Source organism: Miniopterus natalensis, chromosome 5 (genome assembly GCF_054644295.1).
Source record: "Miniopterus natalensis isolate mMinNat1 chromosome 5, mMinNat1.hap1, whole genome shotgun sequence".
In the NCBI taxonomy this organism is placed as follows: Eukaryota; Metazoa; Chordata; class Mammalia; order Chiroptera; family Miniopteridae; genus Miniopterus; species Miniopterus natalensis.
In genome coordinates this window covers 37,750,282-37,774,807 of record NC_142085.1, presented here as the reverse complement: position 1 = coordinate 37,774,807, position 24,526 = coordinate 37,750,282, and the positions used below count along the sequence as shown (strand labels likewise).

General features: G+C 32.8%; 1 protein-coding gene across 1 annotated transcript in view; it reads left to right on the top strand.

Annotated features, from left to right (window-relative positions):
• The window catches only part of PHIP (PHIP subunit of CUL4-Ring ligase complex), a 127,117-nt gene that overhangs the window by 71,102 nt on the left and 31,489 nt on the right, over nt 1–24,526 (top strand). Inside the window, exons 18-27 of the mRNA XM_087817480.1 lie at nt 355–492; nt 1,163–1,346; nt 4,225–4,342; nt 9,855–9,995; nt 12,078–12,154; nt 14,292–14,523; nt 18,488–18,607; nt 20,942–21,049; nt 21,584–21,708; nt 21,838–21,920. Coding sequence (XP_087673606.1) covers nt 355–492; nt 1,163–1,346; nt 4,225–4,342; nt 9,855–9,995; nt 12,078–12,154; nt 14,292–14,523; nt 18,488–18,607; nt 20,942–21,049; nt 21,584–21,708; nt 21,838–21,920 — 1,326 coding nt within the window. The remainder of the gene's footprint in view (nt 1–354; nt 493–1,162; nt 1,347–4,224; nt 4,343–9,854; nt 9,996–12,077; nt 12,155–14,291; nt 14,524–18,487; nt 18,608–20,941; nt 21,050–21,583; nt 21,709–21,837; nt 21,921–24,526) is intronic.

Sequence of the window (24,526 nt, the reverse complement as noted above, 5' to 3'; positions counted from 1 at the left end):
CACACAAAAACTATGATCTAAGGTGAAATCCTATTATATAACTTTAAGTATTTATTTTGGTTTTCTCACCTGCAAATTGGAGTTAATCATACATACCTAATTGAGTTATTGTGATGATTATATGAGTGCCTGAATCATGATAAACACTCACGTATCATCATCAGTTTTATTTTTAATAAATTAAGATCGATGGGGACATGTTTCCATTTATTCCCATCATTTACTGTTGATCATTTTAGGTCTTTTACTCAAGCAAAATTTATGTTTAATTCTGGACTCAAAGTGAGGTAAATAAGTAAAGTATGTTGAATAGTTGACTAAAGTATTCTTAGCATTTTGTGTCTTATTACACAGGACTGAACCAAGTTTTAAGTCAGCAAGCGAATCAGGAGATCAGCCCACTGGACAGCATGATTCAAAGACTACAACAGGAGCAAGACTTGAGGCGTTCTGGTGAAGCAGGCATCAGTAATACCAGCCGTTTAAGTAGAGGTAAGATGAGATACTTTTAAGTGCAACATTAGAAAACCGGAAACAGCTTCAATTTCCAGTAGTAGAGAAGAGATTAAACAAATTATTGTTCATCTATAAAATAAAATATTAGGTGCCAAAATAATCATGTTTTTGAAAGATATTTAATGACCTAAGAAATATTCATAATGTAAGGTTTAAACTGTAGTTTTTAATATGTATATTCTTCCAGACTTCCTATAATAAACATGTAGAACTTAAAAATACTTTAAAAAGTATATTTATTCAGTAAATTATGAAATATATTCAAAGCCACATTCTCAAACATCTAATTACTTTGTTGTGTATTATTAAACTTTAAGAGAAATTTATGAACCATAAATGTCCTTGGGTTTGTCTGCTTTTTATATAGTTACCCCCAAAATAGATGGTGAGCATTTTTTAAAAGTAATTATTTTACATCTTTGGGCCTTAACAGTCAATACTTATGATTCGTTAACATATCTAATTAACTGAATAACCATGCTTAGTTTTCATTAAACTTTTGTCTGTGGTTTAGTTCCTGATTTGGTAATTTATTATTTGCCACAATATGAAGTTTCATTTGGAAGATAGTGTAGATTCCCCCCCCCCCCGTTATAAGCTAATGGAGAAATACCTCTAAGTAGAACTTACTATGTTTTTCACTAAGGTTCTGTAAGCTCTACCTCAGAGGTTCATTCACCACCAAATGTAGGGCTAAGGCGGAGTGGACAAATTGAAGGAGTACGGCAAATGCACAGCAATGCACCAAGAAGTGAAATAGCCACAGAGCGGGATCTTGTAGCTTGGAGTCGAAGGGTGGTGGTACCTGAGCTTTCAGCAGGTGTAGCCAGGTAAGCAGAGTTGTGGATTTTTATGTACCACAGTTGTTTGTGTTCATTTTTAATTATAGTCTTCAGGGTACCTTTTCAGATCTGTAATTTATTTTAAATTTATCTGAAGAGCTAGTATTTTAAACTATTTATGACTGGAGAAAAATTTAATTTCAATTTTTTTTTGTAGAATGATTCATGTAAAGGATATGAGGGGAGGATGTGTTAAGGTGAATGAGGGAAAATCATAAATTTGGATTAACCAAATATGAAATTTATTGAGTAGCATTATTTATTTTATTTTATTTTATTTTGTAAAAATATATCTTTATTGATTTCAGAGAGAGGAAAGGAGAGGGAGAGATAGAAACATCAATGATGAGAAAGTCATTGATCGAGCCCGCAACCCAGGCATGTGCCTTGACCGGGAATCAAACCCCAATCACTTGGATCCTAGGTCGACGCTCAACCGCTGAGCCACGCCTGACCGGGCTTGAGCAGCATATTTAAATCTTAATTTGTCTTATATAATTGTAGCTTAAAACACTTGAGAAGTTTGTTATAATTATGTTTTTAATGGATTTTACTCATTCATATCATTCAGAGGCATAGTGAAAATTATTTATTGGTAATGCATTATATAAATGTTTATATATTAAAATGATTCTTTTTGTATTCAAATATATTATAATGTATAAATTTAAAAGTATCGATTTGATATCTTTTTCTGAGGTTCATGCAAGAGGGAACTTTATATCCAGTTCCTTTTGTTTCTTTAGTAATGAAATATTCATAAATGTGGTCCATCTGAACCAGTAAATATGTACTACATACTCTAATACAGTACTATAATAGGAAAATGTGAAGATCAAAATGTGAATTTGATTAGGATTTTTCTAAGTTCTTAAATTCAGAAGATAATGGTAATTATATACAGACAGTCTCCAACTTAGGGTTTTTTTACTTTATGATGGTATGAAAATGATTTGCATTTAGTAGAAACCATACTTCAAATTTTGAACTTTGATCTTTTCTTGGGCTAGCGATTTGTGGTATAATACTTGCTCATGATGCTGGCTATGCAGTAGCAGTGAGTCCCAGCTCCCCATCAGGCATGTGATCACGAAGATAAACATTCTATACTCTGTTGCCAGCATTTTTTCAGATATTGTATTCTGAACATGTTTAAGGTAGGCTAGGTTAAGCTATGATGTTGGGTAGTTTTGGTGTATTAAATGCATATTCATCTTCCGATATTTTCAACTTAGATGGGTTTATCCCCATTGTAACTTGAGGAGCATCTATATTAAAATACTTTTGGATGTGAGTGTTTATATAGAGTATGCTTTTTTATTGGACAGTACTTCAAATTTGTGTTAGGGTAGGGTTAAATATACACCTAAAGTATAAATTTGAATAATAACTTTAATCTGATAAACAATATATCCAGATGTCCTTAATAAAAATTAACTCTCAGTTATTATTCATAATAGCCAAAACCTAGAAACAACCCAGATATTCTTCAGTGGGTGTGTGGTTAAACAAACTGGTATATCTACACCATAAAATACTACTCTGCTATAAGACTATTCTTGAAATGACAAAAATACAGAGAAGGAGAACATATTAGTGATTGCTAGACATTAGAGGGAGGAAGGGCTCAGGAAGAGGAGATAAAGATAGGTATAATAAAAAGGGCACCGCAAGGGATCTTGGTGGTGATGGCAATGTTCTGTATCTTGACTGGGGTGATGGATACATAAACCTACACGTGTGATAAACTTTGGTGGAAGTAAATACACTCTCACATACATACATGAGTAGAAGTAAAACTGGCAAATTCTGAATATTGATGTATCAGTGTCAGCATCCAGGTTGTGAAACTGTACTATAGTTTTGCAAGATACTACCATTGGGAGAACTGGGTAAAGGATATAAGGAATCTATTATGTCTTAAAACTGTATGTGAATCTACAGTTATCTCAGTAAAAAATTAATTTAAAAAACAACAAATAAATTAAGAACTAACAAAAAATTAAATCAAGGCCATTCTTTTCATAAGATTTAAATTAACTCATTTATTTTCCATTAAGAATTATCACCAGCTGCAATAGAGATTTTGTAGTTAAGTAGAATGTTGTTAGTATACTCTAGTAAAAAAGCAACAACCTTATAGAGCTGTTCCAAATTTGAATATTACTCCCAACTATGAAATCTCCAGGAGAAATTATAATTCAAAGGTGAAATTCCTTTGCAGTTCTAAAACTTGAAAATTGTAAAAAATTAAAGTAAAAAAATTATTTTGTCCTTGTGAGTTCAGGTTTCATGAAATTACAATTCACAGTTAATGTTACTCAACTTGTGTTGTTCAATTTCAGCTTGATTCCTGGATAGAGCTGAAGTTTTTCAGTAGATGATGCCTGACCTGCCTTTCATTGGAGAGAATGTAGTTCTTTCAGGGCTTTAGAAGTTATGTTCAGTCTGAAGGTTCTGTTGTGCCCTTTTTTTTTTTTTTTTTAGTATTTTAGCTATTTATACGGCACACAAGATTTCCATAGTATGAACCCTACGCTGACATATTTCCAAAATAAATCCAATTTCTAACTCTATAGAGCAGTTACCTCAGGAATATAACCATGTTCCCAGAACCTAATTTTTGATTTGCCAAAGAACAAGGCAGAACCAGTAGTATCAAGTTCAAGTAGTCAAGGTCTGTCTTTCCATTGTTTTAGTCCAGAGCATATAATCTATGAATTTAAACTCAGAAATCTTTATCACATGCCTCTGTCTAAAAAGGAAATATTGAGTAGTATTCCTTCTCTGACACATAATATCCCTTTAGGTGAGAAATGAGTTGTAAAAATTCAAGATTAACATGTGGCTTTTAATTCTCTTTCAGTAGGCAAGAAGAATGGAGAACTGCAAAGGGAGAAGAAGAAATAAAGACTTACAGATCAGAAGAGAAAAGAAAACACTTCGCTGCTCCAAAAGAGAATAAAACACCAACTGTCTCAAAGGTAAACAGTAATTACTTTTGATGTGTAATATTTGCTTTATAAGTATAGTGACCATTTTAAGACCCTTTTGTAATAAAAAAAATGTTAACATTGTAAATAGGCTATTTAATGAAGTAAAATTAATACAGGTAGTTCTTGATTACCTCTTCGTATTATTTATTATATTTACCATTTAAAATTTTTTATTTTACATTTCCTGCCTTCTGTCACTTCTCTGCCTTTTGGCTAAAATCAAGTATATATTTCTTGCCTTGTAGCATACCTTTTCTCCAAATGACAATTTTTAAATGCCCATTAAATTCAATAAATTATATCAGAAGCCTAAGCAAGATCTTTTTTAGCTCTGCCATTGGTTGCATACTATAAAACGGTTTTTTTATTTTATTTTTGGTCCTCTTTGGTTGTGGTTTTGTTGTTTTTTGCTCTGTTGAACTTATTTGTTATTGTAGGTAATTAAGTCAGCTATGCTGCTCTAATTAATAGTTCTTATTTTCTCCATTAAAAGAGGTAAATTATCTCTACTAGTTTGCTCTGTTGGTTTCTCTGTCACCCTAAACTGCAAAACCTGGGATCCAGTGGTTTTCCGTTGGTCATGCAATAATCTGAGAGAGATACATACTTACCTTCTTGAATATCAAGGAGTCACAATTATCTATTCTTAAATTTTTCTTAAACCAATTAGCTGGAAAGCTTCAGAGCCTTAGAATTTGAAATTGAGGAAAACTGTAGGGAACAAAGCTGGTTTCTTGACCCGGCTTCCTGCTTCTTCCTCTTATTATTTGAGTTTCATAAACCTAAGTTAGTCAACTTTTCTAGAACTTTCTTTTGTGACTCTTCTCCTTAAAGTAGTCCTATGCTATTTTATATTTTCCTTTACTAAGGGTATCATACCCTGGGATCAGTAGGATCCCACACAGAATTCCTGTTAGTATAATCCGAAATAATTTTTGTTTTAGGGGGTTTCTTTGTTGGTTAGTTGTTTTTTCATGGTGGCTAGAAAGCATACCCTTTCCTGTGTCCTTTGCTCAGAATCCAAGGATATGGGAACATAAATTCACATGATGATTGAGAGTTGTGTTGCTACAACTTTTACAGATAGAATATCGTACTGTCTATTAAAATTAAAAGGATCTACTTGTCTTTTTATCTAATAGTGCTGTTTTAAAGACTTTTTAATCCTCACCCAACATGCTTATTGATTTTAGAGAGAGAGAAAGAAACATTGATTAGTTGCCTCCTGTACCAGGGATCAAACCCACAACCTAGGTATGTTGCCCTGACCGGGAATTGAACCTACAACCTTTTGGTGTATGGGAAGCTGCTCCAGCCATCTGAGCCACACTGGCCAGGGTGCTTCAAGGTCTTTTTTTTTTTTTAGAAAGAAAAATACTGATACTGTGTGTGTGTGTGGGGGGGGGGGTTGTGTGTATGTGTGCATACCCATGCACACACGAATACTTACAGTGTCCCTGGTTGCAAAACTGGAATAGTACCCATTATTGGAAGAAAGGTAGAATGTTATGACATCTATATACCCATGGGATACTATACAACATTTTTAAAGAAATGAGTTAAAATTCACTCCATTGCCTTGGAGATGTTTATTACTATAAAGTGAAAAAAGCAAATAGAACAGTAATGTTTATAGTATGACCTCATTTTTGTTTTTCAAATTTAATGAGAATGGAAAAAGGTTTGAAAGCACACGTACTAGGCTAATGACATTAATAATCATAGATGTACAAATTACGAGATGTCATATTTCATTTTAGAGTTACAGCGTTCCTTTATTCTAATAATAGAGGATACTAACTGTGCCAGTGGGAAGTATAAACTAACATAAAAACTGTTTAGAAAGCAGTTGTGAAGTTGATTTGTGGTAGTAGGTTTGGTCCCAAAATTACAGTGGCTTAAACAAGGTGGAAATATATTTCTCTCTGATGTAAAAGCCTCAGTATGTGGTTCAGGTCTGGTATGCCCTGAGTGTTGAGAACTGAGTTCCTTCATTTTTGTTATCCTCTTGTGTGTGAATTTGACCTCATGACTGAAGATACCGGCATCCGCACTTAAGAGTCCAGGATAGAGGATCAGATCGGTGAGGAAGGTGCGAACGGCACAGGTGCCCTCCCGAGGAAGGCTCTTTGAAGTTGCTTTGCAGCATTGTGCCAGATATCCCATTGGCCAAGATTTATTCTCATGAAACTTGGTCAAAGAAAATTTTAATTTTTCTGCAAGAAGGGAGAACAGATATTGGTTGACAAGCAGTTTTCCCTTGTACTGCATTATTTATTAAGGCATTAAAAATGTTTGTGTTCTTTGACTTGAAATTTATCCTAAAGAAATATAAAATTGTGCATAAAACTTTACAAAATGGAACAAATAGCAATTTTTAATGAAGTGGAATTGAGTAGGTAAGTATATTTAAGTGAAAGAAGCAAGGTGCATTACATTCTTAACAGTGGATTACTCAAAATTTATGAGATTATAGTTGAACTATTTTCTTTTTTAATACTTTTACATATTTCCCAAATTTTTAAAAAAATTACTAGAGTAAATCTTGTGTTCGTGGAGTGTTTGAAAGTCTTTTATTTCTCTTGGCTATTACTAGTATAAGACTAGAAGTGCAGGAATAGGACTGAAGTGCAGGAAAGAGTTTTAGTGACAAGGCTGGTTGTGGAGAAGGAAATGGAGCATGATGGTGGTTGGAGGAATATGCAAGGTTGAATTCAGATTGCAGTTTTATAGGTCTTGTGATGCTCACCCTCCTTATACACATCCAGAATCTTTTTTGGGAGCACAAAGCAAGGCCCAAATAGTTATGTTTTTTTCTCTCCTTCCCCAGTGCAATATTATTACCTAACACAGTGAAGCCAGAGCAGGATGTGGGGAGGGGGGGACACAATACAAACGAAGTTATATGACTTATAGAGAAACTAATGGAATGCACAGAACATGTTCAAAACAGCATATTACTATCAGAGAGATAGGAGGGGATGTTGGAAACTTGATGTAACAACACACAATTTTGAAGAAGATTCTACGAGCAATACTTGGGGTGAAACATTGTTGAAATTAAGAGCTCAATGGATGGGTTGAATAAAAGAATAAAAACACTGAAAAATGAGTTGGTAAGCTGGAAAGTCAAGCTGAAGAACTCCCCCAGAATGCGCCAACAAGGGATAAAAATGATAGAATGAGGGAAATGTAAAAAAAAAAAAAAAGTATATATTTATGTTTATTTATGTAATATATATATATGTAAACTTTGTGAGGTTAGTAGTAGTATAAGTATTAATAAGAGTCTTGAAAGAAGAGAAAATACACAGAGGGAGGAAAGAGTTTTAAAAAATAATGAACCACGATTTCCTAGAATTAACCTCTGGCTAATGTGCCAAACATGATAAATAAGGAAAAAAATAATGTAAAACCAAATTATTTAAAACCTCAACTAAGCACATTAGTGTGCAGTATGGAAACATCTAAAATAGAGAACATTCTGAAAGTTTCTGGAAAGAAAAAGAGAATCACCTTAAAATGAACATGAAGTATTAACAAAATGGATTCCACTGAGCCACTGTATAACCCATAAGAGACACAAGAAGATAGTTAAGGAATCAGCACCTACATTAAGAAAATTGTCTACAACCCCAACACAGTAGCATTTGCACCAATTTCTGGTTGGATTGGTGACAACATAGTGGAGCCAAGGGCTAATACTAACATGGTTGGTTCAAGAGATGGAAAGTCACCTATAAAGATGGCAATGCTAGTGGAACATGCTCTTGAACCTCTGGGATTGGATCCTACTATCAACTCATCCATCTGGCAAACCCTTGCTCCTCACAATGATGTCTGTGAATTTTGTTGTATTGTGAGGCAAGAGCCTAGTGTTCTCAAACCCAGCATGGTGGTCACCTTTGCTTCAGTCACTTTTACAACTGAAATAAAGTCTTTTGAAGTGTACAATGAGCTTTGAGTGAAGCCCTTCCTCAGAATAGTGTAGGCTTCAATGCCAAGAATGTGTGTCAAAGAAGCTTGTGGTGGTAAAGTGGCTGGTGACAGTAAAAATAACCCACCAATGGAAGCAGGTGGCTTCACTGCTTGGGTGATTATCTTGAGCCAAATTAGTGTTGGCCATGCCCCTGTGCTGGATTGTCACACAGCTGATATTGCTTGCAAGTTTGCTGAGCAGAAGAGGATTGGTTGCTTTTCTGGGAAGAAGTTGGAAGATGGCCCCAATTCTTGAAATCTGGTGATGCTGCCATTGTTGATATGATTTCCTGGAGAGTCCATGTGTGTTGCGAGCATCTCTGACTATCCTCAGCACCTCTGACTATCCTCTGGGCCAATTTGCTTTTTGTAACATGAGATGGACAGTTGTGGGTTTAAATTAGTAATCAAAGCAGTAGGCAAGAAGGCTGCTAGAGTTGGCAAAGTCAGCAAGTCTGCCCAGAAAGCTCAGGAGGCTAAATGTTATCTCTAATACCTGCCACCCCATCTTAATCAATGGTAGAAGAACATCTCAGAACTGTTTTTCTCAATTGGTCATTTAAATTTAATGTAAAAGACTGGTTAATGATAACAGTGCATAATAAAACCTTTAGGGAAAGGAGGATATTTTGTTGACCATTTGTTTTTTGTGTGTGGCTGTTTTAAGTTAGTTTTTAAATCAGTACATTTTAGTGGAAACAACTTGACCAGAAGTCTGTCACAGTATTTTAAGACTCATTAAAAGAAAGTTTAATGAGAAGGAAAGAAAAAAAGTGTGAATGTAATTATAGGTTCAAAGTTATTTTCCATCAACACTTTAAAGATACGTGTTCCTTTTTCTTATTGTATGATTTATTGTGTGATATATGTATAAGTCTGATGTCAATCTCTTTTTGAAAGTAATCTTTATTATTTTTCCTTTACTTTTGTATTCTTAAGGGGTTTTTAGGTGTAAATTCGTATGTTTGCTGAGTTTGTTCATTTCTGTCACCATATTGGACTTTATCAGGTTTTTTTTTATGACTTAGTTGTGTTTTCATCTGCTGCAGAACGCTTTTCCCACATTCATCTGCATTAGAAGATAGAGAGCCAGCCACCTGGTATCCTAGCCTCATAGAGGCATGGTAGTTTGTGATCACTATTTTGGTTTCCAGTTTGCCTCTATTAATAGGCCTTACAGCTTGTGGTCCTCTTTCTCATATCTGTTTTATAGGTTTGGTTTCGCGTGGATATAGGAGAGTCCAATGTTATGCTTAGTTTAATATTATGAATCCTTAAGTCTGTATTACTTAATCAAAAGCAGTGTTTTTATAACTTACCAATTAGCAAGTGAATGTCAACATATCACAGACCTGTGATTTAACTTGATGTAATGTTAAAATATTTGAGCGAGTAATCTAATCTAGCTTATGTAATAGCATAAATATGAATGGATTTTTTATAATTAAAAAATGCAACTACTAAAGTAAAAAGTTAGGTCTTTAAGCATGCTGTAAATAAATTTAATTTACTTTTTTTCCAGAATCATGCTCATGAGCATTTCCTGGATCTTGGAGAATCCAAAAAGCAGCAGGCAAATCAACATAGTTATCGTACCAGATCTGCATTGGAAGAGATTCCTAGACCTTCGGAAGAGATAGAAAATGGCACCAGCTCTTCAGATGTAAGATCTCATCACATGAATTAACTTATTTCCATTTTTACTTATTTTTAAAAACATGACTTTCATTCTTATGTTCATTGATATATTTATAGATGTAGCTCAAACATGGTATTTCTAGGCTTTTTAGTTATAGTGATAGCTTCCATTTACTGAAGACCTACTTTGTATATTCCAGGCATGGCACACATATTCATAATCTCAGATGCACAAATCTTATGAATTATTCCCATTTTATATGTATGAGGAATCTGAAGTTCTAAGATTTTTAGATTACACATTTACCTAACTATTAAATGGTGGAGCAGGGATTAAACCCAGGTTCCTTTTACTCTAAAACCAAGCTTTTTAAATGGACCATGAAGCTCTCGGCTGTTAACTATAGTAACTAATCAATAGGCATTTAGCAGTTTTGATTAATTACTTTTTTAAGTCATCATATTTTCTTTTTAAAAAATTACTATTATTTTAATTGATTTTGGGAGAGAGAGAAACAGACCAATTGTTCCCATATGAGCCCTAAAACAGGAATCAAAACTGCCACTTTTTGGTGTACAGGGCCACACTCCAACCATCTAAGCCACACTGGCCAGGGCTTGGTTAGATTTTATTCTCTGTTCCACTTTAGTTAGTTTTCTCAATGTAATTTTTAAAATATTTCTTATGTATAAATATTTCCATAGATATCATCATTCTTACTAAATATTCTTTCAGCAAGGTAGTCAATTTGCAAGCACAGATTAACCTTATTCGGCACATTTTTGAAGCTGTGTTGTGTTTTACAATGTTGAACATATGGGAATTCTCTATGTATATTTTTTACAGACAGGACAGTAATAACTCAAATTGAGAGTATTCTAACCATAATTTAAAAGTTAGTCTCTGGTGGTTTTAGATGTTAAAATGTTATGTCCAGTTATATCAACTTGACACATGACAATTTAGATATACATACAAAACATAAAATATATGGGCTAATTATTTGCTTTATAAAATGTTTCCTTATTTTTGAAAGGTTTATAGCATGTTTTTTAAAATACTATGTTTCTACAAAATATTTTAAATATGATTCAGCTTAATAGGACCTTATGTATTTTCAGGTACATTTGTTACATAGGAAAATTTACTAGTTCTTCATCTTCAAACTAATTTGTTTATTCTTTGCTGTCCTTTTAGAGCAATTAAATACATTTCTAGAGGAGTACCTTGAGAACAGACTGTCACCTTAGGCACAGTGTATTAATTAATGGAAAAAGTGCTGACTTTTGGTTCAAATATTTTGAACTTCCAAACAGTGACTATTTCATATTTAGCAGTATATTTTTTTCTTCCTCTTTCAAGAAGTAATATACCAAGGGTAGGAATAATCAGATCATTTGTTTAGATTTTTTCAGTTATATTAAATTGAGATAAAAGAAAAAGAGAGTGTTTGGGTAGTTTTTAATCCTCCACCATTTGGATGAAATAATACCAGATAGGAATATTCTTTTTTTGTATGATGAAGCTGTTTTAATAATAATATAACATAAAAGTTTATAATTTTAAGCTTCCCAAAGCATCTATAAAAACTTTAACAAAGGCCTAAGAAGTTAACAAAGGTCTAAATTTTACAAAAGCCTAAGAATTTAAAGTTAATTTGATATCTATTTAAAAGATAAGTTATAAGAAACAACAAAAGGTAAGTTATTAGAAACAACAAAATGTGGAGCGGGGTGGGGGGGCAAAAGTAGGTTTACAGTTGGAGAGTTTATTCTTGTATTATTTATTAATTATTCTGTTTTCCGTACGAACCTACTTTTTCCCCACCCTGAATGTTATTTATCCAAGAGATTGCTCTGAATCCAATATTAATAAGTATTATATCTTTGGATAAATTTAATAATTGGTATATATTTAATAATTATTAAATACATTGAATAATTTATGTTTAAAAATATAAGGCCTGTATTTTGCAACTAATATAAATCAGGTTTTTATTTAAATATTGTGCTTTGATTGGTAATATTCGATAATACTGACATTTTCTATAATCATAGAATGTTATTTTTATAAAATTGAATAAAATATATATTCAATATCTCATAGGAAGGTGAAGTTGTTGCTGTTAGTGGTGGAACCTCTGAAGAAGAAGAGAGAGCATGGCACAGTGATGGCAGTTCTAGGTAATTTAATGAATTTTTACTTCTCCAAATGTAATTAATATAAACTCCTCAGAAAGCTGAAGATTCTTTTTTATCAGCAACATTTTTCAGTTTCTTTGAGTTCCAGGTTGCTCCTTCTTCAGAGTTATTTTGTAGTTGTCCACAGTTTTTCTTTCTGACATCTTTTCTTTAGTAGAAAAAAAAATTTGGTTATTGCAACTAGATCTGCAAAATGATGCTTTAACTTTATCTTCCTAGTTGATATTCTATTGCTGAATGCTATTATTTTAACACTGAACCACAAGTTAGTTTCATTACTGGTTTTGAGAAATATTTGAGCATTAAATTATGAAAGTAATGAGATCTTACAGAATTAACTATCTATAGTAGAATTTGTTGAATGCTATTAATAATTTTTTTTCCAGCAGTTAGAATAATGTTTTCTTTTTCCTATTATCCCTACCCCATTTGACCATGTAAGTGAGGATTCCTTCAACTCCTTATACGAGTAATTCACATTATTACAGACAGGGCTGATATTTTCTTAGTAGCAAGAAGGAGTGTGCCTTTGGAAATGGTAATTATATTTAGCCCTCACACTTACACCTTAGCATCAGTAGCTTTTAAAATAAAATTGTCAAAGAAGCCACAAGGGCAGAGACTATAAGAATTCCTTATTCATTGCTAGAATCAAGGGCTTTCCTATTTCCGCAACAGCTATTCCCAGTAATGGTATACAGTTGCTCATGGTTATATCTGGTAGTTTTCTGCATTTAAAACAGGGCAGTGAAAAAAATATTTTCTTTTGGCTTCAGCAGTTTGGGGCAGTGTTGTAAAGAACATGGTCTCTCGGTTTTATAGTTAGGTTTATGCTGGCTGCAGAAGATTTTCTGTAAGAGCTCAATGCTCCAGAGAGTAGCAACTTTCAGTATTTGGCAGGTGCCATTTGCCGTGACTGGCTGGAATAAGTGCAAATAAATACTCCTAAGTTGAGGACAGTCTGTTCTTGGAGAGATGTTTGCTCTGCAGATGCATTCTCATGCATCTAAATTAGTGTTTGAAAAAATTTTAAGTTCTCTAGAATCATTTTAAATTTTATAATGTCATGAAATCATACTAGAAAATCAGTTAATTACTTGAGTTTTATCTGTGGTGATAATTCTTGGGGAGATATAGATAAATGCCTATAAAGGATATTAGGTCAAGGCAAAAGGCGGTGGTAGTGGAATAAAACTCCAGAAAAATCTATCCTTTCAGTATTTACCAGGAATATTTTTAGAAGAGTGAGGTCATACATCACTAAATCTGGGCAAGTAATTATTGATTTTAACATAGTCTAATTTAGGTTTAAGGCATTTATATTTGTAAAACTATATAAAATCAAATAATATTCTCATATACTAAAATTGAAACAAAAGATAACTGGATTTTTTATTTTGCAACAACATCAGTTAAGTATATCTTAGGTCTGTTGAAGGTAAACTGAAAAGAAATGGCAAACATGATTGGTAGTGATATATGAAATAATAAGGGCTGTAGTATTCTGAATTCTGGCATGCTTTGAAGCATAAGATATATCTAAAGTATATGTAAATGCTCAATATAGTTTACAAGCACAGCCTTCTCACTGAATAAGAATGCTTCTGACCTTGCCATGAGGGCATTAGTGCTCCAACATAGGATTTCTGCTGGGCTAGGGCTCTCACCTCTCAAAAAAGGAACTCCTATCCCTACTCCTCAATGTCGATACCACCTATGCTGTCCAGGGCTATCTTTCCACCGTTGCTAGAATTAAGAAAGGTGACTCTCTGTTTCCTATTTTTGTATGCCCCACAATATTTTGAATATATGAAGCTCTCATAAATTAATTTTTGGCTAAAATCATACAAGGCACTTAAATTCATTGTTTCAGCGACAACTGTGGCTTTATTTATCTTAATATTTTTTTTCTTTAGATATTTAAGTTAAGCATATAGAATTTTAAGAAACTGTTTAGAAGAAATTGAGTTGAAAGTTAAGGAAATATTTTTAGTTCATTAATATGTACTATTTTACCATTTCTCTTTATTATAATCTCTTTTTTTTTTTTGCATTTTTATAAAACAAAGTCTTAATGTGTATTATGTGTGTGTGTTTTAAATCAATTTTTCTTTTCTAGTGACTACTCCAGTGATTATTCTGACTGGACAGCAGATGCAGGAATTAATCTGCAGCCACCAAAGAAAATTCCTAAGCATAAAACCAAGAAAGCAGAAAGCAGTTCAGATGAAGAAGAAGAATCTGAAAAACAGAAACAAAAACAAATTAAAAAGGAAAGGAAAAAAGTAAATGAAGAAAAAGATGGACCAATATCACCAAAGAAAAAGAAGCCCAAAGAAAGAAAACAAAAGGTTAATTTATATATGTATATATATATCTAAACTAACATACACACATACACTAATGTTTTCTATGAAAACCAAGCACACATTTTAAAAGTGCAGTTGATGAACATTAACATTGTTGAGGAGTACAGAAAATCCTCCAATAATGTTTGATTCAATATCCTTTTGAGGTAACGTTGATGAGATGCTGTAGGAACTTAACTCTTATTTATATTAATTAGCCTCCTGTAAATTGGTTTTTTTATACATCATTTCAACTTTGTTGTAAGTCAGAGAACCTGTTGACAATGGTAAGTGAGGATATAACTTTATACCAAAATATATTTTATTCAGGTTTTAATACTTATTGTGTGAGAGTGTTTCCTTGTAGAATTAATTATATTCTAAATATTGAGCATTCAGCCTTATAACATGAGCAGATTTTTTTCTTGACAGTACAGTGGGATTTATTTATGTATGTTTAAGTAATGCTACAAAATATATAACTTATTAGTCTTTTAATTGCCTTTACCTTTTAACCATCTTTATTTTTATTGCTGAAAATAAACAGAAAGCATAGGGGGAACATCACCTGGAATAAGAGTGGCAAAACTTGTCATAGTTGACCACAAGGCAAATGTGAATATAAAGTAGGATACTGCTGTTGTAACAAGCCTTTACTAATTTATACAGCATGTAAGCCATAATCAGACGATCCTCAGGCTGGCATTTGTAGAATTAAATATTAGGGAGACTTTTAGGGTCTTTGTCCCCAGAGAGCTTTGAAATTTTTTAAGAATACATTTGTCTTAAGTGTGTGTTTTATACAAACACTTGTTGAGCTCTTGTTTCAGCTTTATAGTTACAAGCTAATTTGGATTCCACTGCCTACTATTCTTGTCACCTCCTTTTCTCATGTATCTCACTAATATGCTAAACACTTCCTTTTTTTTAAATGTCAAGACAATTCTGATGAACCTTTGAGGTTTGCACTGTGAAAACATAATTCTTTTGTCCCTGGAGTGCAGCTTACTTTGTGGTCCACCATCTACAAACTAATATCTTGGACTCCTTCATACTACTATTACTGTTTGGCATATTTTAATTTTAAAGTATTGTAACAGGATCTGTCTGCCACTATATTTATGTGGGACAGATTTAAAATATAATGAGGTTAGGATATTATAGACCATTCCCTTTAATTTGGATTTTGTTCACATGGTTTGGTGTTAGCCTACCAGTGGATCCAACAGTGGGTGAAATGGTTCTTATTCCTTAGTCTTGTTATCTCAAGTAATATTTCCTTTTTTATGCATAGAGTTGTAGAACTGGAAAGTAACTGAGTGATCATTAAGCAATTGATATTATTGCATGTATGAAAATATTTTACATGTGACTAATTCTATTTCAGTTAATTAAGCAAGAATCAGTAAGGCAGATAATAGAAAATCCCTATTAGAAAATAGAATTCTCCAAAGATGAAGAAATCTCAGATGGTATCTGACATACATCCCTTATGGTTTAGGAGCTCTGGAAACCACATAAATAAATATTTATTGTGTGCTTACTATTTATAAAACAATACAGTGGATAGAAAGAAGTATAAGACATAGTGCTTACTCTAAAAATAATGTGTGACTAACAAGTTGCTTGAGTCCCCCAAGATAAAAATAGAAGAAATATCATATGTTTAGTTATGAGATTAATTTTAAAGGTAGTAAATCAGCAATCAAATAGGTATACCTTATTTTAGAGTTTTAGATAAGGTTTGCAAAAGATTTGAGGTGGGCCTAGAAGAATTTCTATGGATAGAAAATAATTACCCATATTCCCAAATTTTAAAAAATATCTCATCATGAGGCTAGAAATTTTGAGGAATATTCAATGCATTTATTACCTAAGTGGTTTTAAATACTAAGTGACAGAAATCTACTTTAACCAAAAATTATAGGTTTTCTAAGAATTATTGGTGAACAAGATTTATTGTCATAATGATTCTTGGCTATGCCAGAGTCTTACAGTTATAAATATGGTTATTCCTGTTTAATGTCCAACTTTATGTAAGAGTTGTTAGCTATCCCAATCAACATAGAATTTTCCTTATGGGGAGAAATACTTGTCTAGTATAATTGAGAATCCATTCTGAGGCTGGAATTAACAATTTTTAGATTTTTCTACTTGTTTTTCTTAAGTCAAAGGACACCTTTTTCAAAATACACTTTAACTTAAAACCTCAATATATAAAACTGATAAAATTTGTGGATCTAACTCTGATGCAGTACATAGTAATGGTGGCTACTCAATAACTGTTTGTGGATAAATAACTGTTCAGGTGTCACCTGACTTAACATTGCAAATCGTTCACATACAAAACTTATTTTCTTTCTTCTTTAACCTGTTGTACTCTAGGCCTCCTCATCTCAACTGTGACAACTCTTTTAGTTGTTTATACCAGAACCTTGGTGTTATCCATAATTCCTCTTTCTCTCATATTCTACATCCAGTCCATTAGGGAATTACCATGGTTCTTTCTTTTAAATATGTTCTGCACTTAAATGTTTTCACTATTTCTGTTGTCACTAGTGTGAGCTACCATGAACTCTCACTTGGTTTATTGCAGAAGCCTTCCATCTGTCTTTTTGCTTCTTCCCTTTTCCCCGTAGAGTCTATTCTCTGAAGCAGGCATCAACAAACTTTTTCTGTAGAGGTACAGCTACTCTGCCATTGTAGCCTGAAAGCAGCCATTGACAGTACATAAATGAATGAGTATGGCTGTGTTCTAATAAAATTTGATTTATAGATAGCTGGCTGGGCTTGGACTCTGGACCATAATTTGAAAATCTCTGCTCTGATGCATCCAGAGTGATCCTTTTAAAATGTAAGTCAGATCCTATCATTCCTCTGACTAAAATTATCTATTGGACCCATGTCAAGTGTAGTAAATGCCAATGTTTTTCCCCTCCCTACTCTCCAAAGAGAGAGTGTTCCTGATGTGTTTGACTGAGAAACAGGAAGATGTAGTTAATGAAGAGGAAAATGGATATTAAGTACCAGGTGTAACAGTACCTGTTGCAAATAGTGTTCTGTGATACCCCATTATGATATTGCTTCTTTTAGTGAACTTGCATTAACTCAGTGATAACTGCTGCTTTTTTAAAAAGCACAAGAGAATAAAATTTAGAATCTTATGTATAAACACTGAACCAAACATTTTTAGTGAATTGCATGAAGTTTCTCTGCTTATAAATAATATTAGGTTTCAAAGTCCATTATTCCTAAGTCTAAGGTAACAATATTTAGACCATAATGGCCACTTGTGGGTGACCAGCAAAGTTAAAAAGGTTTTTCTCAGAGGCCTGGCTTTATATTTATCCATGAAAATTAAAAAGTAAGGCACCTGGCTTAGTAACATTTTGGGGAAAATGTGAAGAAAAAATTTTTGTTAGAAACTAATACTGAGCCAAGAGTGAGATATGGCTACTTTAAAAAGGGAAGAGATGTTGTCTTGGCTATGTTGAAGTATAATGCCCAGCCATGGAAACAATTAGCCTTCTGTGTCTTACACTAATTAACCCATATGAGAATATCTTACTTAGTTGTTACGAGCACACTATGACTAGGATTTTTTTTAAAAAAACCCTAAATATGCTTTGGTTTGTCACATGGAAAGTTCATAAAACTGTTCCAACTTTGAGAGAAAGGGTAATTACCCAGAGCTTATATTTTGGTATTTATGGCAATATCTTGTCACTTAGTTTTGTTGTGAATGTTTTCTATAGGTTTTGGATTACCTAGTTCTTTTTTTATGCAGTGATTTAGAGAGATTGAATACTGCCACTACTGCCACCTTTTCAGAATAGGCTTTTAATACCTAAAGAATATACATTGTTGTACAGTGATTCCCTTTATTTAACTAACTTTATTGTTATTTTAAAAGACAGATCATAGATGAATGCTTTTATGATATTACTTTAAATGTTCTAAACCTTAGAGATTGGCGGTCGGAGAACTAACGGAAAATGGATTGACATTAGAAGAATGGTTGCCTTCAACATGGATTACAGATACTATTCCCCGAAGATGTCCATTTGTACCACAGATGGGTGATGAGGTACGTTTAGACTTTTAAAAACATCCTTTATTTGTTTCTTTCAGGTTATTTTAAACATTTTTATAGCTCTAGAAATATAGACTCTAGAAGATTGCAGGTATTTATTAAAGTATCTCATTCTAGATGTTTGTAGCTATGTATGAAAAAAGTAAAATTAGGAGGGAAGTGCTAATGATCGTCTTTTTTGAGACTGCTGTGAACATTGCAATTGCAAATCTAAATATTATAAAAATGGAAATTTTGTTAACATTTTAAAAACTAGTTTGTATTTTTTTAATAAGGGTTTTGTTGCCAGTTTTTCTTTTTTAAATTAAAATTTTAAAATGTATTTTTCTTAGTTTAAGACTTAAATATATATAGTATGTTAAAAAAAGGAAATACATTTTATTTTCAATTTTATTTTATAAGTATTTAAATACTTACAATGTTTATAATTTGTTAGATCTTTAAAAAGATCTATTATTTTAAAATAAGAAAGACTTTGTTTTTAAGAAAAATGTGATTGGCCATCATTTGACTATGTACTTTGGACTATGAAATGAAAATATGTGATCTTATATCAAAGTTTCCCACTCAGGACTCATGTCTCCTTGCATAAATGTTAAGAGACAGAGTTATCTGGTGTCCAGTAGGTGAGTAGTAAGAAATCAGGAATTAAAAGTGGCTTCTTTAGCAAAGCATACTAATTAGCTGTAGAAATTGGCAGGTGGTGGTTTACAGTAAAAGAAGGAAAGCCCAGCCGCTGTCACTCAGTGAATTGAGCATGGTCCCATGCACCAAGAGGTTACTGGTTCCATTCCCAGTCAGGGCCTATGCCTGGGTTGCAGGTTCATTCCCCACTAGGGGGCTTGCAAGACCCAGCCAATTAATGTTTCTATTATCAATGTTTCTACGTCTCTCCCTCTCCTTTCCTCCCTCTCTCTTTCTTTAAAAAAAAAAAAAATCAATTTTAAAAAAAGAAGGAAAACAAAAACTTTATAATACAAGAATAATTCTAATGAACAATCATCCCTACTTGCCTAAGAATTCTTGAAGAGCCCAGAACATTACCACAGTGTTGTAATTTAGTACAATGATAGATCGTAACAGGTCCTGCCACATCAAGAAAATGCTTGATTGCCCGGCCGGCATGGCTCAGCAGTTGAGCATCGACCTAGGATCCAGGCGATTGGGGTTTGATTCCCAGTCAGGGCAGGGCACATGCCCGGGTTGCGGGCTCGATCAGTGAGTCTCTCATCATTGATGTTTCTAGCTCTCTCTCCCTCTCCTTTCCTCTGTCTGAAATCAATAAAGATATATTTAAAAAAAAGAAGAAGAAGAAGAAAATGCTTGATTATATTATATTTAATAACTATTTCAAGATAGTTAGAAAGTGTATAATTGCTTGTTGAATAATTTCCTATCAAAATGTTTAAGTTGTCTTTTTAGTTGCTGGTGCTTAAATAGGTCAGTCCTCATTATTCAGCACCATTCTTTCATACTGTTTCAGACAACCGAATAATGACATTAATGAGTAGAATGAACGTAGGTAGAATAATGGATGTCCCAAAATACTACTAAGAACTTAATAACTTTTTTAATTAATAGCATTTTTTAAATAAGCTCTACTATTTTTTAGTAGTGGGAAGAATTTTTGGTATGAAACTACTGTGTTCAAATACTAGTTCTACAGGATGGTAGTCAGGAGTCACTTAAATTTGACCTTCATAAAATGAGGATAAATAGATACTTTGCCATTTTTAAGGATAAAATATATGTGAGAATACATTTTTCACTTTCAAGTTCTGCCTATGTATTGAACTACTTGCTACAAAAGTAAGAGAACAATAAACTAATCATGATCCCTAGTTACAGCTTTTTTATGCAACAAGATTAACTTATTTTAAATCTAAAAATAAAATGGTGAAACCAAAAAAATGACTACTCTGCTTAACCTCTTAGTCTATAACCAAAGTAATGTTATTTTGAACACTTCGGTTGTGATTGACATAAAACATGTGGAACAGAGGTTACACGATAAAGATTCATTTGTTGCGGATGAACTTTTCAACAAAATGTTGTGTGGTGAATTCTCTGCAGACTTGACTGCTTAAGAGCCAGGTGAATCACAGCCGCTGAGGGAACCCCATCCTCGGGCTACCTGAAAATTTTATTGAATATGAATACAATAAATTTTGTTCATTTTGGGGGGAAATATTACTATTTAGTATAAAAAAATAAAAAGGAACAGGAAAAATAAAATATTAGAATAACTTTAAAGAACATTAAATTCTTGATACTGCGTTAAAGGAAACACATTCAAGTTTTAAAATTGTGACTTTATATACTTTTTAGGTTTATTATTTCCGACAAGGACATGAAGCATATGTTGAAATGGCCCGGAAAAATAAAATTTATAGTATCAATCCCAAAAAACAGCCATGGCATAAAATGGAACTACGGGTATGCAATTTATTATTTAATAGCCGTAATTATGAATACAGAGGAAACTATCCTTAATAGTTTTACTATAAGAAACTGTATCATGAAAATACCTTTCTTAATTGAAGCAATCCTGGGGAATAGAGGGTGTTTAACATTCTAAGAAACACAGATTGACTGAATTTGTATGCTCTGATAGTTTATAAATTGGGTACAAAATATAGTGAAAGTTAGACAACATTAATGTCTAAGGTAAACTTCATGTTTGTAAATTTGATAAGTATTTCTAGATTTATCAGCAGTAGTTCAGAATTAAAGAGGTTTAAACATCTAAGTGTTGGGAAACATTTCATTAAGATTTTCTTTTTTTTTCTTTACTGTTTAAATTGAAATATAATTTGAATACTATATAAATAGTACACAGATCTTGAGTATATATCTCAATGAATTTTTACATATACTTACAGAGTAATTACCTAGATCAAGATTGAAATGAAGAAATGCTTTCTCAATTATGTTTAGCAGCTTATTTATTTTGTCCTGTATTTTCCTCAGGAACAAGAACTGATGAAAATAGTTGGCATTAAATATGAAGTGGGATTGCCTACCCTTTGCTGCCTTAAACTTGCTTTTCTAGATCCTGATACTGGTAAACTGACTGGTGGATCATTTACCATGAAGTAAGGACTGTTGAAAAAGGCAATGGTTTCTTAGTTTTGTAGATTGTTTTTAAGATTCAGATAAATTTGAATGTCTCTTAGATATTTTTAGGTATGTGACCTAATCAGTTTGTTTCTCTTTGTAATTAGATACCATGATATGCCTGACGTTATAGATTTCCTAGTCTTGAGACAACAGTTTGATGACGCAAAATATAGGCGGTGGAATATAGGTGGGTAATTTTAGAAGTCATAGGTGTTTGTTTTTAATCTAATAAGTAATTTAATCTTTTTCATAATTTAGGAAAATATAATCAGAGAAATTGTCTTGCCATTTCTGGGAATATTAACAGCATAATATTAATATTATGTCAGGTACTTTTAAGTTCTTTTTTATGAATGAAAATGCTTTTAATCTAGTTGATGCTGAAATTCTAAGCATTTTTTTCTCTTAGATTTGTTAACTTGAAAGATAGTTTAGAGCTGTTCATTAGCTATTTTATGTGTTGACTTAATTTTTATCCAAAAATATTAATAACTCAAAATTGAAGCGAAGAACTCTTCCAGGTAAAAATGTTTAATAATAATTTAGAGAGGGATTAAAGTTAAACTGACATTTTTTGTTTAACTGTTATATAATTTATAAAAATTAATACTGTAATCAAGACTCAAAGAAATTTTAAAATCCTTAAGTTTCCAGGCATTTCAGATGTATTAATTTATGTACAAATGGATGTGCTATTAGAGAATTTCTTTTAAAAATTTCATACAGAGCCACTCTTCGTCATATTGGAGTGAGATGTGGTGCATATATAGCGTAATGTGGTTTGAAAAGGCTCATTCATTGATATATCATTCCATCTCTCCTCCAGTGCCATTGTCATGATTTGTCTTTTTTTGTTTGGGCTTGGTAAACTTAGAAATTTATATGTGTTCTCTAAAAAGGAAAATGCAAGTTATCAAAATTAGGGCCATGGGAGTTACAAAAAAAAAATTTATGTATGATTTCTCTGGAAGCTTTGAAAGATGTATTCCATTAAATAAGGAGTAAACCAAGATAAAAATATGGAATCCTCCCCCAAGGAGACAGAAAATTTTTTTCAAAACAGGAAAGAGCGGAAAGGAATGCCCAAGTAGCAGTCAACGAAGTCTAAGGATAGCATCTTTTCTAGCAAGCCTCTAAAACAACCAGACCAGAAGATACTGTCCCCCAAGAGCGAAGTCTTCAGGGGGGAAAAATGGAACTGATAAATTATGTAACACGTTGACTTTTTGGGAAATTATATTGAAGAGTGTTTTATAGTTTGACCTGTTAGGGACTATGGGAAGACAATCATAAATGCAGAGAAAACTAACCATTAAAAAAAAAAAGAAACAATTATTCAAAATACAAGAAAGTAATTGTATGCACGTTGGCTTAGGAGCAAACAATATTTACATAGTCATGATAAAGAAAAACTGAATGTAGAATAAATAAAATACACGTACCTTTTATATACAATTGTATGGATAGAGGTCAGTACTTGATGTCTAAAATTGATGAGTGAAGAAATAGCTCCTTACTTATTATTTAGAAATTGTAAGTAAATTTCAAGAAGTAAAAGGTACAAGTTTTCCTGGTTTTGGTTATAACTTTGTACATGTGATTTTTAAAAATTATTTTCATGTGTTACTTGATAAGTTTTATTTTTTTAAGGACATGCATCTGCCAATAAATTCCCAAACAAATATTTGTGTCCACAAATATTCCAGAAATGAGCTGATAACCTAAGCAAAGAAACATGGCAAGCATTGGAGAAATCAAAAGAGATGCTTCACATGGATGTACATCAGAATTTTCTCATTTGGATCTTATAGTTCACTCTACCATTCCCACCAAATTTATAGATTAATATTTATTTTAAAGTTAGTACTTCTTGGTCTTTTATTTCTGAAGATCCAGTAGTGCTGACCCCTTGTCCATGGGGGATGTGTTTCAAGACTCCTAGTGGATACCAGAGGCCACAGATAGTACAGAACTTTATATATAGTTTTTTCTGTGCACACATACTATGATAAAGTTGAATTTATAAATTAGGCACAGTAAGAGATTAACAACATTGATGATAATAAAATAAGAGTATAACAATATATTGCAATAAAAGTGAATGTTCTCTCTCTAACGGGTGGGTAGCTTATATAGTATGGATATGGTGGGGCAAAGGGAGGATTTATGTCCCAGGAAGGAGGGTGTGGGATGTCACAAGATTGCATTATGCTGCTCAGAATGTGCACAATTTAAAACTTAAAGGTTGTTTATTTCTGGAACTTTCCACTTAATATTTTAAGACTGCTGTTGATCACAGGTAACTGAAATCGTGGAAAACAAAACTGCAGATGGGGATGACGGGGCCATACTGTATATGTATCTATATACCAACTGCTATTACATCAATAGTAATTACTTTAGCCTGTCCTCAGAAATTTTAATGCTTACTCTGAATAGTGGACTCTTTTCCTTGTTTAACTACATTGTTATCATTTTAGTTTATTGTTCATTTGGGTTAAGGCACACATTGTTCAGTTCTTTCTATATAGAATAATGTCATCAGTCTATGTAGGATCATAAGAAAAAGTTATATGAAACTCATCATCATATTTACTGTAAGGTGGTGATATCAGGAATCCTGTTTATTACCCTGGCTGGGTAGCTCGGTTGGAGCATTGTCCCGTACACCAAAAAAAAAGTTGTGGGTTCAATTTCCAGTCAGGGCACATACCTAGGTTTCAGGTTAGATCTGCAGTCGAGCATGTATGGGAGACAACCGGTCGATGTTTCTCTTTCTCTCTCTCTCTCTCT